The sequence below is a fragment of the Myotis myotis genome, unplaced genomic scaffold (genome assembly GCF_014108235.1).
Source record: "Myotis myotis isolate mMyoMyo1 unplaced genomic scaffold, mMyoMyo1.p scaffold_m19_p_15, whole genome shotgun sequence".
NCBI classification, from domain to species: Eukaryota; Metazoa; Chordata; class Mammalia; order Chiroptera; family Vespertilionidae; genus Myotis; species Myotis myotis.
The window spans coordinates 4,227,286-4,243,793 of NW_023416319.1; the positions used below are offsets into that span (position 1 = coordinate 4,227,286).

Below are 16,508 nucleotides of genomic sequence, written 5' to 3' on the forward strand. Positions count from 1 at the left end.
CAGCACACGTTCTTCCCAGTCCAGGCCCAGCATTGCATAGCACCTTCATTAGGGACAACTACAGGTGGCTGCGTGGCAGTCAAGAGGCAACGTTGCCGCAGCCCCGGGCTAGACTTGCAGTAGCAGGAAGGTCACTGCAGAGGCCCAGAGCTGCCCCGCCTGTGCCTCCGCCAAGACGCTGGCAGCCCCGCTACGAACAGGCCAAAGAAGGCCTCCGATGCCCCACGGGGTCCCATGGGCTCCGCAGGTAAAGAGCCCTGTGGGCTTAGAGCGGCGGTGGAGTCGGGATGTGGGCACCTGCTCTCTGAAACGCCGCTTTGAGCTGGCGAAGTGACGAGTTGTTTGAAGTTAACGTTGGTGGAGAAAGCTTCCTCGCCCTGTGCCCCGGCCCTGCAGAGGGGCAGGTCAGATGGGATCACAGCCGCGCCGCTGGGAGGCAGAGGCCTCGCACGGTGGGAACACGTGTTCACAGGACAAGCCCAGGTTCTAGCTTGTAAAAACGGGATAAACCGCACCACACCAATCTGTCTGCATGAGGCTGTCTCCCTTCAACAGGTACATTTGTTTTTCAGTTAAGAATCAGGAGGCTCTTTCAAACGTTTTGTGAGCCGTGACTTAAAGCTTGACCATCTATGGGTTCTCATCTATAACAACACAAGTAACATTGTAAAATCCGTGCAAGAAGGATGAGCTCCCTGCTGTTTGCCAGGCCTGGTGCTCAGGAGGTGTCCATCTGTCCAGCTGGTCCCTGAGCGCTGGTTGGATGCTGCCCATTGGATGCTCAGGACCAAGCACTGAGGGGTGATAGGGCAGAGAACCAGTGGTAGGAAAAGCAGGCAACCCCCAGTGCCCTGGTGCAGCTCTGCCCGGGGAGAGCCTGCGCCCCGTGCCGCCAGCTTCCCCCACCTCTGACTCTGGCCTCAGTAGTTTCCATGGGGCCACATCCTCCTTCAGACTTTTTCTTTGAGTCTAGTTTGTTGCTTTTCTTTTCTAGGAATTTCAGTAACACCTGGTATTTTCTGAGATCATGTATTTGAGGCCCGGGTTGTGAACGTGGGAATAGCTAGTGACACCTCCCCCACCATTTCTCTGTAACCACGCCGCCTCTGTGCAGGGCTGTAATATGGGGACAGTAGCTTCCTTGCCAGGAGATTTCGAGGGCCCTGTCCTCAGCTCCCTGAGGAGCACGGCAGCACCCCCCTTTCCTGCCCCTGGTGGGGCTGGCTCAGGAAGGGCCCCCCTTCCTGCTGAGACTGGGCGGCCCAGGAGATTCCTGCAGATTCAGCCAGCACAGCGGGGCTTTGTGTTGTCAGCCTCAGGCCTTGGTGACGCCCCAGCCTGCCCAGCCTGCTCACATGGAGACCTGAGCTTTGTGGGTAGGGCTGGTCTCCCAGCAAAAGGGCCACTGCCCACATCCTGGGGTGCAGGGAGCGGGGAGGGCGAGGCCCAGAGGACAGGTGGGCGATTGTTAGCTTTATCACCATGCCATTCATTATGGCGATTTCTCCCCCGCTGTCCGCGTCCCCACCCTGCGTGGGGTTTGCTTTCAGATAAGTCTGAGTGCACAGCAAGCACCATATTAATCAATGTCAGCTCCCCAGGGAGCAGGCCCCAGCGCTCTGCTGCTGGGCCTGCTAAGCAGAGTCCCTTCCACCACCCGCACCCCCTTGCCTAGCCAGCAAGAGGAAGGACGTGGCACTGCCAGGCTCCCCTCTGGGCCACACTGGCTTCCCCAGACCCATCCAGACGAGCAGCACCCTCTTGGCTCCTGGCCTGGTCCTGGGAGTGGCTGGGGAGCCCCAGTCTATGGGGGTGAGGGATTGGCCATCACTCTGGGCTCTCAGCCCCCCACCCCCCACCCGGGAACAGAGAGGCGGCAGACCCAGCGCTCTCTCGCAGCCCCACAGTGTGCACGGAACCGTCACTCAGAGCTACTAAAAGTCACCTTTGGTGGTCTGTTCACACCAGGCCCTGCTGGATTTGCACGGCACCTTGGTCCTGGGGTGCGTTACCTTGGGGGCGTCGGGCATCGTGGTGCAGCCTCAGGCAGGACCCGACCAACTGACCGCAGGTGCTTTCTGGGAGGGGAGTTTCTGTCGTAGGGAGGGCATCGCACTACTGCTGAGGAGAAACGGTGGTTCCTGGGCACGTGGACATCAGCCCTGTCTCTGTCGAGACTGCATCCCCGAGTGGCCCTTTGCAGCGTGGCTCCTACAACTCCTAGGAGCACATGTGGCCACATACCTGCCCCTCGTCTGAAGCCCCAAACAGGGGCTGGGGCCAGGGAGCCACATGGCTGGACACCCCTCACGGCACCACAGGGCAGCGATGGAATGCTCTGGGGGCAGCAGGAAGCACCTGACTCACCACATCCGGCTCAGGCCGCGGGGAAGAAGCAGGCCCGGGGCCATCAGGACGTCCCAGGGCCACAGACTCCCCTCTGGGTAAACTTGTTTGCAGCCACTTCTTGGCAGAGACCCTCCCAACTTCCTCCCAACCTGCAAAGACCAGCTGGTGGTGGGCTCCAAGCCTGCAGGAACTCTAACCTCTCCCTGACCTTTGCCCCCAGTGGGGGGGGGGGGTGCTTAGTGTCTTAGCAGGTTGTCCCTTTGGAAAGGGGAAGGCCTCTGTGGGCCCCACTGCAGGCATCTGATTGGATGGCGTGCCCCAGGCATGGCAGGTCCCAGTTGGGTTAAACTGAGAAACCCTGAGCAAGGCGCCTGTAATGTGGAGACAAGCCGGCACGTGCTGCCACTTGTCCTGCGAAGAAGTTTGTGGGGCAGCGGTGCTGTTGGATATGGGAACCATGCAGCTGTTTAACCACATTGGCTGTGCTGGGTCTATGGTGAAGGAAAGCAGGGGTTTCCAGCACGGGCCGGGGTCACAGATCTGAGCCCGGGGTCTGGGCCATCCAATCAGATGCCTGCAGTGGGGTCCAGAGCCTGTGGGGCTGGAACGGTGAACTCGGCAGAGATACCAGGTACGGTGCGAACCCCAGCCGCCTGTTCAGTGCTTGAGGCACAGGGACGACGCGGGGCTCAAGGCCCAGAGCAGAGAGACCAGGAGGTGGCCAGGTGCCCACGACAGGAGCAGCCCAGACAGCTAATCACATTCTTCTCTTTTCCTGAAACAGGAAAATTTAATAGAGAATAAGGTGCCGTTCACAGCAAATACCGTAGAGTATTTTGGAATTAACCCACACAAACACATGGGACTTTCACAGAAGTGTTCGTCCCTAGCGAAGGCCGTGCAAGTGCACCACAGCAAGGGCGTCCGCACTGAACAGCCAGCGCTCTCCCTCCACAAGGCCCAGGCGTTCAGTCCTTCGTTATAACTGCACCGCAGTGCCCACCAGTGTCCACACGGGCGGGGCTAGCAGTTTCACATGCACCGGGGAAGGCCTGTTGGGCAATGCAGCCCCGAGGCAGACTCTTCCAGTGAGTTCCAGAAACAGGAGGGAGCTGCCCACAGGCAGAGGGACGTGAGGGGCCTGGAGAGGCGGCTACAGGACACTGAACAGGTAGCCAGTGTCTGAGGACATAGCACTGTGCACAGCTGGTGGCCACAGGCCCAACCTTGAGGCTGGTGGCACCCCCACTTGGTTCTCACCACATTTGCATCACTTGCTGGTCCGTTGGTTGGCTGTGGTGGCCCCATTCCTGAGGGGGCCCCTAGGCCTCTCCCAGTGGCTCAGCAGTCAGTGAAGTGAGGCCTGTAAGGCCAGGGCAGGGACAGCCTCCACCACAATGATGACCGCAAGGCCGTGGCCTGGGCACCTGGACGCTACCTGAGCTGAGAGCTGAGGTGGGAGCAGGTTGTGGAGAAGAGGGCATGTGGCCAGGCTGGGCCCCAGTGTCCACAGGGTCCCTCTGGGCCAAAGTCTCACAGCAAAGTCACCTGCCAAGTCACTGGGGTGCAGGTGGGGGCAGGGCACATCACGTTACTAGGGCACGTGAGGTCCTGATGCCATTTTTCCCATGCATTTTATTGTACTTTAGACCATGTCTAAAAACAAAACAAAGTTAATAGATGATCTAATTCGTTTAAAGGAATTGTGAGTTTGAAACCTCGGTATGAGTGTAACATTGGCCATCCCAAGGGCCTTCAGGAGGGAATCCGGACAGCCCCACGTGGCACGAGAAGCAGAGGGCCGGGAGGGGTGGAGCCGGCAGCTCTGACCTGCTGTGTCCTGTCTCTCCAGCTACCCGTACAGTGAGGACTGCAGCCAGGGCAGGCAGTACATGAACACCCGGTGCCCCGCCTGGTGCGACCGCGTCCTCATGTCCCCGTCGGCCAAGGAGCTGATTCTGAGGGTAAGCCCCGACCTTGTCCTCGATGGGCCCACAGCCTCCTCAGGGCCAGTGCTCGCTGGGGGGGGGGGGGGGGGGGGGGGCGCTTGTGGGCAGAGCCCGGGGTCTGGGCCTGTGAGATCTGATACTGGGAAATTTTCAGGTTTTCTGTAGCCTCTTGACTTTCCAGGGTTTTTCAATTCCCACATTTTAACACAAAAGGAATGTTTTCAAAAGAATCAATATCTGAATTGCTTTTGTCAACCCCATTAATATAATCATGAAAAATTATAAGAATGGCCAGCATTGTTTCACGCGGCCCGTGTGATATAGGCAGTGGGTAGGAGAGGGCAGGGGCACAGCGACCCACCACCACACCCCTGGGCTGCACCAGCTGGTCCTGTCTGTGCTCCTTTGCCAGACCCTGGGCTTCACCCACTGGGCAACAGGGGCTGCAGGCAGGAGGGCAGAGTGCTCATGTGCTGCCTCAAGTTCCACACCGCGCCCCCACCCAAACACCTCACCACCTGCTCAGCTGACCCCTGCTCAGCTGGACCCTGCAGTCCCCACTAAGAGGCCCTGATCGCCTTTTTGGTGAGGGTTGGGCCTGGATGCTCTCCCCAAAGCCTGGAGCACCCTGGGGAGGAAGCCTGGCCCGGAGGCTGGCACTTACTCTGAGGGCGGGGCCAGGAGCCTTGGGAGCCCCCTGACTGTAGGCAGGGCTCACAACTGACGGGCAAGCTGAGCTCAGGCTGCTGGCCAGAACAGGCCCCTTCAGGAATGAGACAGGTGTCACCTACCTGGAAAAACAGTTGCAAACTAGAAAAGTGCATTTTGCACTAAGACAGCTCGAGTGCTTACACCAATGAAGAGAGGGCTGGCAGGAGGCCACGCTTGTGTTCAGGGCTCAAGGCAGTTCAGCAGAACGCCCTGTTCTAGACTATTTTACATTCACATCTCCAGTTTGGGGGGACGAATTGGATGCCCTGGGGAATGCTGGGCGGCGGGCGTTACAGGCCACAGATGTGCCAAGCTGCTTCCTCGGCCTCATCCATCATGCCACGCTCGGTTTCCTAGTCATCATGTCCCGTCTGCCTCCCGCCCTACAACGCTGAAGGTGGCGGGCGCAGCGGGGCTGCCTGGAGGCCGGTGATGGATGCTCAGCGAGGTGTGCCGCGCCCCCGTCATTTGTTTATCTGTCTCAGGATTATGCAGTTGGAAACCTACAATTTTATGCTGCCTTTGTAAATTACCACGCCGCCTTTGATGAATGTCCCCACTTGCGTGGGGCAGCGTTGCGATGGTGAGGGATGGGAGTGCTCACTTCCTGGCAGGTGAGCACGCAGCAAAGTAAATCTGGCCTTAAGCTTCCTGCTGCATTGAAGAGAATTCAGCTTTAACTGTAGAGTCCCAGGTGCTTCAGCTGTGGATAAAGTCCGGGCCCAGTCAGGGCTGTCTGACTGCCAGGACCAAGCTCTTCACCCTCGAACCCAAAATAAGGTGTCTGCCAGGCACGGGAGGTGGTGGGCACGGTGGTCATGCCTGTGAGGGTCCCACCAACTGCAGTGGGCGTGGGGTGCCGAGGTGCTGCCATGGCTGCCAGAGCTTCCACCCTCCGCTGGCCACTCCCTCACGGGGCCAGGGGACTGCTGGCCATTCCTGCCTCCCACGCCGTAACCTCTGTTTGCTTTTCCCAGTCGGAGAGCGAGGAGAAGGTTGTCACCTATGACCACATCGGGCCCAACGTCTGCATGGGAGACCACAAGGTGATGTGAGGGCCCTGGCCCAGGGCCGGGCCTGTGGGGCTGGCGGGGTGCTTCCCTGCCTCCGCGGTCTGGCTGCACAGGACAGGCCGCAGTGTCTGTTTTCACTTAACTTTAATAAAATACCCGGTGGTAGGCAGCTGTGTGAGTAGATAGGTAGGTGGGTAGATAAGAGGGCAGAAATGACCAGTCACAACAGAGTAAAATACACAATTTAACTATTTGTAAAAAATATATATATACATATATATATATATACTGTCTCCGTGGATTATTTCTTAGGCCATTTCTCACGTGTGCATTTGAGGTTTTATTGTCCTTATGCCAAGCCAGTCTCAGCAGGCAGTGGTAAGTGTCACAGTCAGCTCTCCAGGGACTAACTTCGTGCACAAGACTCCCTGCACCTGAGCCCAGCATCCTCGCTGAGGGTTGTGCTGGCGACAGGTGTGGCCTCTCCCTAGGGAGACGAGAGGCCTCCATGCTTTCCCGTTTTGGAGACCACTGGGCATCATCCTGAGACGCAGCCCTCACCCTGGCACCCGACAGGGTGGACCCAGGCGAGGACAGGAACTCTGCCCTACCCCCATTACGTGGGGCATAGTCTGCAGTCTTTAAGTCAGTTTTTACCTTGGATTTTATCTGGAAATAATACCTCTTTACAAAAGGTGAAGGCACTTTGCCTGAGCCCCTGGCCGTCCAGCCAGGCTTCCTTCCGTATCAACTGGGTTCCATGGGCAACCGGGTAACCGTCCTTGGCCCCAAGGTCACCAGCTCCTCGGTTCAAGCAGCCCAGAGCAGAGGGTGAGGGTGAGGGTGAGGGTGGGGTGCGGCGCGGGCTGCCTGGGTTCTGACGCCCTCCTCTTCTCCCGCTGCAGCCTGTGTTCCTGGCCTTCCGTGTGGCGCCCGGGGCAGGTAAAGCTCACGCACACGTGCACAAGTGTTGTGTCGTGCAGTGACGTGTGGTAAATATGGCTCCTTCCCTTGAGTTCACCTTTTCTGAGCTTTTCCCGGTGTGTCTGTCCCTTTAACAAACCACTGGTTCCACTGCAGGGAGGCGATGCCAGCGACACGAGAGGACCCTTCGCGAGCCCTGCCTATAGCGTGAGGAGCAGATGGAAGTCGCGTCCATGGAAATCCACACTCAACAGCTGCATCGATTAACCCGCCCGAGCGCCACCCGCTAGCCGGCCGGCCCACACTTCGCTTCAGCCTCCGGCCCTCCCGGGGGAGCCTCACATACCTCACTGTCTTGTCTGTTCATGTGACATTAAGTAGAAATATTGGGTTTTTAATAAGTCACAGTCCTGTTGCCAAAACTCTAATAGACAGCAGAGATTCTGTATTTTAGACTTCACGGTTTTCAGTTTGTAATAATTGTCAGCGTGGGAACCCCACGGGTGTCAGATGTCCCCTCTGCCAGCTGGAGGTGTGCCGGCGGGAGCGGGCTGTGCTGACTCGGGCAGCGTGGCCACTGTGAGGACAGCGAGGGCCCTGGCTCCAGCCGACGGCCCTCCTGTATTGTTCCTTCCACTGCCATGTACATGGTGTCTGAGTCACACTGCAGCTGCTTCCCCATTTTATATATAAATATATATAAATATATACTTTTTAAAATAATTTATAAATCTTACCAAAACTTATGCCAGATATGCTTTCCAGTAGGAATGCTCAAGAGTGTCATATCAGCAGGTAGAATTGGAGTCTAGTTTAGTTGTGTGAACGTCACACACACACCTGCAGAACAGGTGGCGTGCCTGGCAGTGCACCGTGGGCGATCAGCGCCAGCACACCTGGCTACACTAGCAGCCGTCGCTCCTCTGCCTTCTCCTGTGTAATATTAGACCTGAATGTGAAGGTTATAGCCGACTTGGTTGTACCTTTTAAGAATTTTGTAAACCGTTTTGTCTGTCTTTTGTTACTGTTCTATGGTGCCAAGTATTATACATAAAACAATAATATCATGGGAGAAGTAAAAATAGCCTAGTTCGCTTCCAATAGAAATTGCTTTTAACATGGGCTGTACATAAAAACATTAAGAGGAACAGAACTGTAAACGTCCTGGGCTCAGCTGCAAACGCCCCACGCAGATCCGTGCTGCCCACACTCTCCCAGCACTGAGTTAGCGCCGAGCTGACGGGAGCCTGCGGGGGAGAAGCCTTGCGTTTATTCGTCTGCTCTAGAACACTAAGAAGTCCTGGGCTGGAGGCCGCAGGCAGACGCTGTTTAGGTCAGTCACTACCAGTGCAAGTGATGCGGGGTCCGCTTGCCGAATCTGTTCTTGACAATACGGGGGGTCTGGGTCAGGGCGGTCACTGTGCTGTCCACTTCCAAGCGGTGATTCTGTTGAGCGGGGTTCAGCTGTCGATCACTGTGGAGGCCTTTAGAAATGACCGCTCCGGTTCCTAAGCAATAAAATTGATCATGGTGAACGCAGTTCTGCCTGGCTTTGTCTTCTTCCTTCCCGGGTTTGTCCTCTTTGAAATGCTAAGTGACAGGACTGTGCCCTCCTTAGCCTGTTGCGGACCAAGCTCATTAGAAATCCTGGAATTTCATTCCATCATTTACCGTCACACTAACTAAGCTGAGAATTAAGAGCAGAAAAGTAATCTGTTGGCTCTCTTACTGCGGTGACAACTAACGGGATTCACCCCTCGGCATTTTTACACAGGATTATGTAAATGCACGCTTTCCTCAACCTGAAACTGGAAATTCCTTTGCTCTTGAGCTGAGACAATAGTTCACGTGAAGAAATAAAATAAATTGTCTCTCTTAAAAAGAACGAAAAAACAGCCAGTGGTTCCTTAGGAATGTCTGGTTTTTTAGATGGTACAGCCATGTGGCAAAAACAAAACACCCACAAAACAAAAAAACTTCAGCCATTTACATAACTCTTTTGCATTTTCAAAACCTCCAAGAGAAGTCATAGAGTAACAATCACATTTAATTTTTAAAATTAGTACCCAATCCTTATGGCCATTAAGATGCAACATGCAGAGCCGGGGCCACAGTCTGTGGTAACGAGAATCAGGGTGGTGGTGATGGTACCCGGACCTGCCTCAGAAGGCGGGAGGACAGGAAGATGAGGAGGGAGTCCCGCTAATTCCCGGAGCAAGCGAGTGGGCGGGAGGGCGGAGCTGCAGACCCCACTCCCCTGGCAGGAGATGCCCGACCTGGGGGCTGAGGGTCTGCGCTCTCCCCTCGCTCCCCCAACGTGGGCAGAGTAGCTTTAATTAAATAGCGCTTTCTACTGAGGAAAGATCTGTAATGGGAGTTGAAAGGCCACGATGCTGAGGAATTGAAAACCCCACTGATTTCACCCCACACGAGCGCCCAGGGAATACTTGAAAACATTCAGCTACTGGGGCTAAGCCTGTTTTAACACACAATCCAGCAAATCCAGGAACCATGGGCCGGGAGGGAGCAGGACGGGCCCCCAAATGTGTTTCAATCCGCCCCAAACCTCATCCCCGCTGGCAGGCCGCAGCCTCGGAGGAGAGGCTGTACCTGCCGCCGCCGCGTCTCACCTGCCGGCGCCGCGCCCCGCTCCGTCTGGCTCCTTGCAGCTCCTCCAGCGCCGCACCCAGCGGCTCCTTCCCGCCTAGGGTTCGCAGGGCCGGGCCGCCCTCCTGCGCGCCGGGCCTTCGCTGTCCCCGGAGAAGCCCGAGCAGCCCTCAACCTCCGCTCTAGGGCGCGGGCACCTGGCTGGTTTCGCCGCGCACGACCCAGGCGCCGAGACAGAACGGGAAGAAACACGCGGTGCAGCCGGAGCCGCGGCTCCGACGGGGCCGTGTTAAATAATTTATTGATGATACAAAGTGATTCCGCCGAGCCCGAGCCGGCAGCTTTATAACTTATTCTGTAAAAATATATATACAACGCCGGCTGGAGGCGGGGAGGGCCGGCTGCGCCCCACCCTGGCCCTCCGGCCTCGTGAGCCCTCACAAGGCGTCCCCCGCGCCGCCGCACGGGCTGACCAGCGCTAAGTTCGAGGGTTTGTGCTTCTTGAGCAGCCGCGTGATCTTCTCGTCGTCCGAGTTGGGGTCCAGGGGCCGGTTGTACTCGTCGTCGTCCTCCACGTCGGAGCCGCCCACCTTCAGCTTCTCGGCATCCGAGTCCTGCTTCTTCTTGGCCGATGCCATCTCCGCCGCGTGCCGCTTACGCCACTTGGTTCGGCGGTTCTGGAACCACACCTGGGGGTGCAGGGGGACATCAGGCTGCGCCTCCCGAAACGCCCGACCTGCGGCCCGCGGCCAGCACATTGGCCCCCACCCCTGCAGCAGGGCAGCTGCGCCTCAAGGGCTGGGCCGAGGCGGGCGGCCGCTTGGGGGCCGTTCGCAGGATGCGGGCGCGAGGGTCTGCCTGGTGCAGCGGGACCCGCGAGAGGCCGCCCGGCCCGGCCGCCGCCTCACCTTGACTTGGCTCTCGGTCATGCCCAAGGAGTAGGCGAGGCGCGCGCGCTCCGGGCCCGCCAGGTACTTGGTCTGCTCGAAGGTCTTCTCCAGCGCGAAGATCTGCTGGCCCGAGAAGGTCGGCCGCGAGTGCTTCTTCTTGCCGTCCTTGTCCAGGATCCCGCCGGCCTGGGCTGCACAGGAGAGCGGATGAGCGCGGCCGCCGCCCCCAGCCCCGCGCCCCCAGCCCACTCCTGCGCGCGCCACTCACCCGGGCCCGCCAGGCGCGGGTCCCTCCAGGGAGAGCCCTGAACCACGCCGGGCCAGAAGATGGGCGGGCGTCCGGGCAGCTCGGCCAGCGGCTTGGGGTAGCCGCGCGCCACGGCGGCCGCGGGCCCGAAGTAGACGCTGGCCGACGAGGCGAGCCCGTTGAGACGGGGCAGGCCGCCCAGGAGGCCGCCGCCGGCCGCGCCCACGGGCCGCCCCAGGATGTCGCTGATGCCGTGCGGGGTGCCTAGCGGCAGCTGCGCGCCTAGCCCGCCCAGCGCGGGTGCCTTGAAGCCGGCCGGGCCCTGCAGCGCGTACGGGAACAGCGACGTCTTCATCTCGGCCATGTTGTGCAGCGCAGCCAGCGGCGCGCTGCTCAACACGAACGCGCCCGGGCGGTTAGCGTCCATGGGCACCGCCGCCGCCGGCCCGGGCGCCCATCCGGCCCGGGAAGTTTGCGCGCGGCCCGGGCGGGCGCCGCTGCACGGGGGGTGCGGGGCGCTGGGCGCGGATGGGCGCCGACGGCCCCGCAGGGCAGGCGCGGGGCTCGGGCCGGGCGGCGGCGGGCGGCGGGCGACGGGCGCGGGCGGCGGCTCCGGGGCCGGTCGGAGCGGTGCCGCGCGGACCGGACGCGCTGATAACCGCGGGGCCCCGGCGCGGCGCGCGCGCTGATTGGCTGCGGGCGCCCGCGGTCCGGCCATTGGCCAGCGCCCCTCCCGCCGCGCGCCCCCGCCGGCCGCGCACTCCATGAAGGGCCCATTAGCGAGGCAGGTGCCTTCCGGGCTGTAAATTTGCCCGATTTATCTCCCCCGGGACGAAATAAATCCCGTTGGATGGGAGTTTAGTTAGGCAAAGGTTTTAATGGGAAATCAGGAAAAAATACGAGAGCATATTTTATCCCCCGAAAGAATGCAGATTTGAGGATCCACTACGCAGCTCCGTCGTGCTCCCCATTCAACGAAGCGCCCCACGCGGGAGGGCGCTGTCGGGGGAGGCGGCCAGCGCCCCGCCCCGCGGGTCCCCGGCCGCCCGCTCTCAGGTTGAAGCAGGACCGCAAACACTTCCCGGAACTCAGGGGTGCAAACCCGCGGCGGAGGGAAGGAGCTCAGAATCCGGGGGCCCAGTGGTCAGACTTGGCCCTCGCGAATCTGCTCTACTTTTACTGACTAACCCCTGGCCTGGTGGCGAGGCCTGTCCCGGGGCCACACGCGAGACCGCTGACTCTCGCACGCGGCCGGGCGGCCCCCTGTCCCTCCCAGCCCGAAGGACTGTCCTCTGCAGGTTGGAACGCGGGGACGGCTTGGCCTGCCGGTCGGGCGTCTTGGGTACAGGGTATAAGCCGCAGCTCGACTGGGGAGGCAACCTGAGCCCCGAATTTGTGACCGACCGAGCCCAGCAGCCCGAGCCTGGGAATGGGGGCCCTGGCAGGCTCAGGGCCCTGCAGCCCAGGGAGCGGGGCCGCGTCCATGGCCTCCACACGGGTTCGCGTCCCAAGTGCAGCGGGCCAAAGTGCGGCCTTTAGACAGGCAGGTGGGACCCTCCCCCATGGTGTCCTCTGGGTACAAAAAGCCCCCTCCCCAGGAACGGATGTGGGCTCCAATAAGACTGCGGTGGAGCCGAGCGCCGGCCGAGAGGGGCGCCGAGTAAATGCTGGCGGAGGTGCCTTTGTCCTTTTAGGCGGCGTTACATGTTAGCAAGTGGCAGACGTGAAGATCGTCCGCTGCCCATTTGGAGCTGCGGCACGAACGTGCGAACACGGACAGCCGTTCAGCGGTCGGTGCGCCAGGCCAGCCTCGCGCGGTGCGGTCCGTCCTCAACGACTTTGCCGTTTCGGCCCGGCCCCCAGGGTTTCGGTGGCAGGAACGAAGGCCACCCTCGCGGATCTGTGCAGGGGCCCAGCGTCCTCTCGCATCGCGGCCCTCGGGGGCCCATTTTCGTTTTGTGCAGTTAGTGGCGGAGCTCGAGTCCCTGCGCCAGACGGCGGCTTGGAAAACCGCTGCCGCGCGCTGGTGGGCGTGGGATGATCCACCACCTCGCGTGCGCGCCCCAGGCTGCCCCGGGTTCGCGTGCGGTGCAGCCCCGCGCATGGGAGTCTCTCTCCCAGCTCCCTCCGCCCAGGCCGCTCCAGGGGATCTGGGCGTGACTGTCCCGCGAGCCAGGGCCCGGACACCCAGATCGCTGTTTTTGGGATTCCCGCAGCTCGGGTCCGCCCCGCCCCGGCCTCGCTCGCGCCCCACTTTCTTGGAGGAAACTACAGCCTGTGTGCGCTTCCAGAGCCGGCACAGGGAAGCCTCCCCGCCCCCCTCGCAGGGTTTGGGCTGCTCTGGGCTCCCTGGAGGCGGCGGCGAGCAGCGGGGCTCCAGTGAGCTCGGGAGCTGCGGGCTCAGAGGCGGGGCCAGAGGAGGCGGGCGGGGGTGGGGGAGCGGACACCTCCGCTGCGTTTCGGAGCCCACCCAGGGTCTCAGCGTCCTTAAGGTGCTTAGGGGCAGGCCAGGAGGGGCGCCGGGGCGGGACGATGGAGGCTGTTACCCTTGGAAGGGTCCCCGCAACCCTGGCTCAAGGCAGGAGGGACGCCCAACTCTGAGTGCCGCGCTTTGGCTCGTTGAACACCGGGCGGGGGGCTCCCAGCCGTTTCTGCTGAGGAAAGAGACCCCGACGCTCTGCCCTGCGCTCCAACCACCCCAGGCCCATCTACTAGCCAGGCCCTCCCTGGCTGAGTTGGGGTCGCGAGTGGGACTGCCGTCTCCACCGGCCGAAGCGTGCACGGCTCTCCAGGGAACCCAGGCCGGGAGTGCGGGATGGGGGGCCGCGCGGTTTTGCAGGAACCGGGTGAGTTGGGGGGCAGCAGGAGTGCGGGGTGAGGGCGGCCTCTTGTCCACGCTCTTCTGGTCCTAGGCCTCTCGATGCGCTCCCCAGGGCCCAGTCCTGCCCTGCGCGCTGGGGTCTCGAGCCCGTGCCCCGACCGCCGCCGCACACTCCTGGATGCCGCGCACAGGCCGCCCGCTTCCCGCCCTGGTCCCCTTATAAAGCCCGTTAGCTTCGTCTTCCCTGCCCGCTCTCTGGGCGCTTCGCTGCCTGCGCCCCCTCCACCCACTACCCGGGCTCCCACCGCACCCCCTCTTCCTGCGCCCCCACGCGCCGCCCCCTCGGTAGGATCCGAGGAACACCCCTCCTCCGGGGAAGGTCGGGTGGCTGCCACCGGGAAGGAGCGCCTGGGGCTGGGGCGCGCTGCCTGGGCGGACCGCAGCCGGGAGAGGCTCGCCAGTGCCACCTCCTGGTCTCAGAGAAAACGTCCTGCGAACGAGGAAGGCCAGCGGCGTCGTGGGGAAATGGAGAGCGCGCCATATGGCGGAGACCTCACTCGTTCAACATTTCTTTACTGGGCACCTGCTAGGGGCCAGCTGTGCCCTGGGGGAACCACGTGAACTGGCCAACTGCGGCCCCCTAGCTCACCGTGCGGGAGGGCTGGTAACAACAGGAAACAATGGAATTCGCGTTAGCGCCTTGCTGGACTGGACGGGGACCATGGACCCACAGGGCTCGTGGGGGAGGGAGGCAGGGTTAGGGATGCAGAGGATGAGCTGGCTCTGGGATGGCTGAAGGTGGCGGGCTGGAGCAAATCGCAGCCCCACCTACTCCAAGGGACCTGAGGCAAGTCTGCGGGACAGGAAAGACCAGGACCCCTGTCCTAGGAGCCTGACAGGCAGGCCCAGCGGGAAGGAGCAAGGGGGTCTGTGAAAGGCAGTGAGCAGGGGAGGCTGGGGAGGGGGATAGGCTGGGGTGGGAGGGGCACAAATGGGTAGGCAGAGGAGGCCCAGCTAGCCCAACCCCTGCCCTTCTCTCACCTGCATTATTGCCAGGTGCAGCTTCCATGCTCCAACTCAGCCTAATTGCCATATAACAGGGGTCCTCAAACTTTTTAACAGGGGCCCAGTTCACTGTCCCTCAGACCGTTGGAGGGCCGGATTATAGTTATGAACAAATTCCTATGCACACTGCACATATCTTATTTTGAAGTAAAAAAAAAAAAAAAAAACGGGAACAAATACAATATTTGTATTTGCATGTGGCCCACGGGTCGTAGTTTGAGGACCCCTGCCATATAACGACCTGTGTGCATCCAGCCAAGGCCTGGGGCCTCACCACCCCTGACCTCCCAGCTCACGCTCTCGCTGCGCTGGCCTTCTGCCCTGGACCACTCTCCAGGCATCTCATCATGGCTCACTCCTCCTCCATTCTGGCCACAGGTGGGGCCCCGCACTCAGCCTCCCCTCCCCTCTGCAAGGGCACCTGCTGAATGCATTTGCTGACCGGACATGTAGCAGTTGTATAACCAAAACCTGCAAGTATTCCAGGTGCAGGCACCTCACGTTCTCAGGGGCTGAATAAATGCTGCTGAATGAAGACATGAACACCAGCGGGCTTCCCAGTGTTGGCGCAGGGGATGTGCACCCCCAGGGGATATGCACCCCCAGGGAGCAGGCTCTGATGAGGGGCCTCTAAGCACCCTGAGCCAAGGGTGTGTGGCTTCCCAAGGGGACTTTGTAAGCCAAGCATCTTCCCCAGGAAGAGTCAGGCCAGGCCCTAGGAGACTGGGGCCCCAGCAGGTGCTAAGAAAGAGGGTGGAGCGGACAGGGACGCTGTGGAGCCCCCGCTGCCCACCCCTTCGTGGCAGGCAGCAGCCGGGACAGCAGTCAGGGCCCAGGGGGTGGGGCCTAGATGGCAGGGAGAGGCTGCCTGGTGGACCCCTCTCCCCAGCCCCTTCCCTGGATGTCCCAGCACCTCTCCCTGGCAGAACCTCTCTGCACTGCAGCTCCTTTATTTCTTTAACGGGTGTTTATTGTCATAACCGGAGCCTCCACAGAAAAGTGGACAGAATTACACCACACGTTTTTGTTGCCCAAACCTGAGTTCCCTCTGTCTCTTTGCTGGCCTCACCTTTCTTCTCCTAAGGGAGTGGTTCTCAACCTGTGGGTCCCGACCCCTTTGGCGGTCGAACGACCCTTTCCCAGGGGTCGCCTAAGGCCATCCTGCACATCGAGTCATAACAGTAGCAACATTACAGTTATGAAGTAGCAACGAAAATAATTTTATGGTTGGGTCACAACATGAGGAACTGTGTATTTAAAGGGCCAGAAGGCGGAGAACCACTGTCCTAAGGGAACCACCCAGATCTGACAGAAGCTTCTGAAGGGAGTCCTTTCATTGGCTCCCAGAACCACGTGGGTGTGCGGGACCTGCGGTCCCGTGTGGCTTCCCGGACAACTGGCATGACACAGGGCCACCCTGTGCTTTTGGGACAGATGTGCACAGGGCAGATGTGGCTGCTTCGAGGTGCCACATGTGCACGTCCCCCTTCTGCCGACACACACACCTCCGTTACCTTCATTTGCTGCTCAGGGTGGTGCCTCCGCCCTCCTTAGCTCACCTGGCAGCCCCCGCCTGGACTTCCTCCTCTCCTTCCAGACCCTCCCTCAGAACCACCCGGGTGTGCAGCCCAGACCTCAACCTCGCGCTCTCCATGGGAATGGCCCATAGGTGCCTCCTTCCTTTCCCAGCATCCTGCAGGGTCCCTGGTCAGGACAGGCACCCACGTGCCAGGGGCCCAGGCTGTGAAGAGCTGGAATGATTGAATGAATGAATGAATGAATGAATGAATGAATGAATGCTTGAGTGAATGACTTCCCAGCAGAGGCAGCTTGGTGCTCCAGGAGGAAACGTCCTACGTGAGTCTGGTTGGACTGAAGACTGAGCCCCCTCCCTACCCCAGGCCTGACTGCCCTACCGCTTTGGGGAGCCTT

The 16,508-nt window shown here is 60.4% G+C and overlaps 2 protein-coding genes across 4 annotated transcripts in view; one reads left to right on the top strand and one right to left on the bottom strand.

The window, feature by feature from the left end:
- Positions 1-8,485, top strand: part of INPP5A (inositol polyphosphate-5-phosphatase A) — a 141,776-nt gene extending 133,291 nt beyond the window's left edge. For 2 of the 3 annotated variants that reach the window (XM_036335724.1, XM_036335721.1), the window contains 4 exons: positions 4,202-4,313; positions 5,987-6,055; positions 6,928-6,964; positions 7,103-8,485. In XM_036335724.1, the coding sequence (XP_036191617.1) occupies positions 4,202-4,313; positions 5,987-6,055; positions 6,928-6,964; positions 7,103-7,152 (268 nt within the window). In that variant the 3' untranslated portion in view covers positions 7,153-8,485. Of the gene's footprint in view, positions 1-4,201; positions 4,314-5,986; positions 6,056-6,927; positions 7,015-7,102 lie in introns of all 3 variants that reach the window. The other variant, XM_036335722.1, reaches the window with a different exon arrangement.
- Positions 8,486-9,581: 1,096 nt separating this feature from the next.
- On the bottom strand, positions 9,582-11,247 carry NKX6-2 (NK6 homeobox 2). Its single transcript, XM_036337330.1, has 3 exons — positions 10,712-11,247; positions 10,462-10,634; positions 9,582-10,242 (listed from the first exon to the last, which is right to left on the bottom strand). The coding sequence occupies exons 1-3, from the start codon at positions 11,115-11,117 to the stop codon at positions 9,991-9,993; spliced, it is 831 nt and encodes a 276-aa protein (XP_036193223.1). The 5' UTR covers positions 11,118-11,247; the 3' UTR covers positions 9,582-9,990.
- Positions 11,248-16,508: the final 5,261 nt, after the last annotated feature.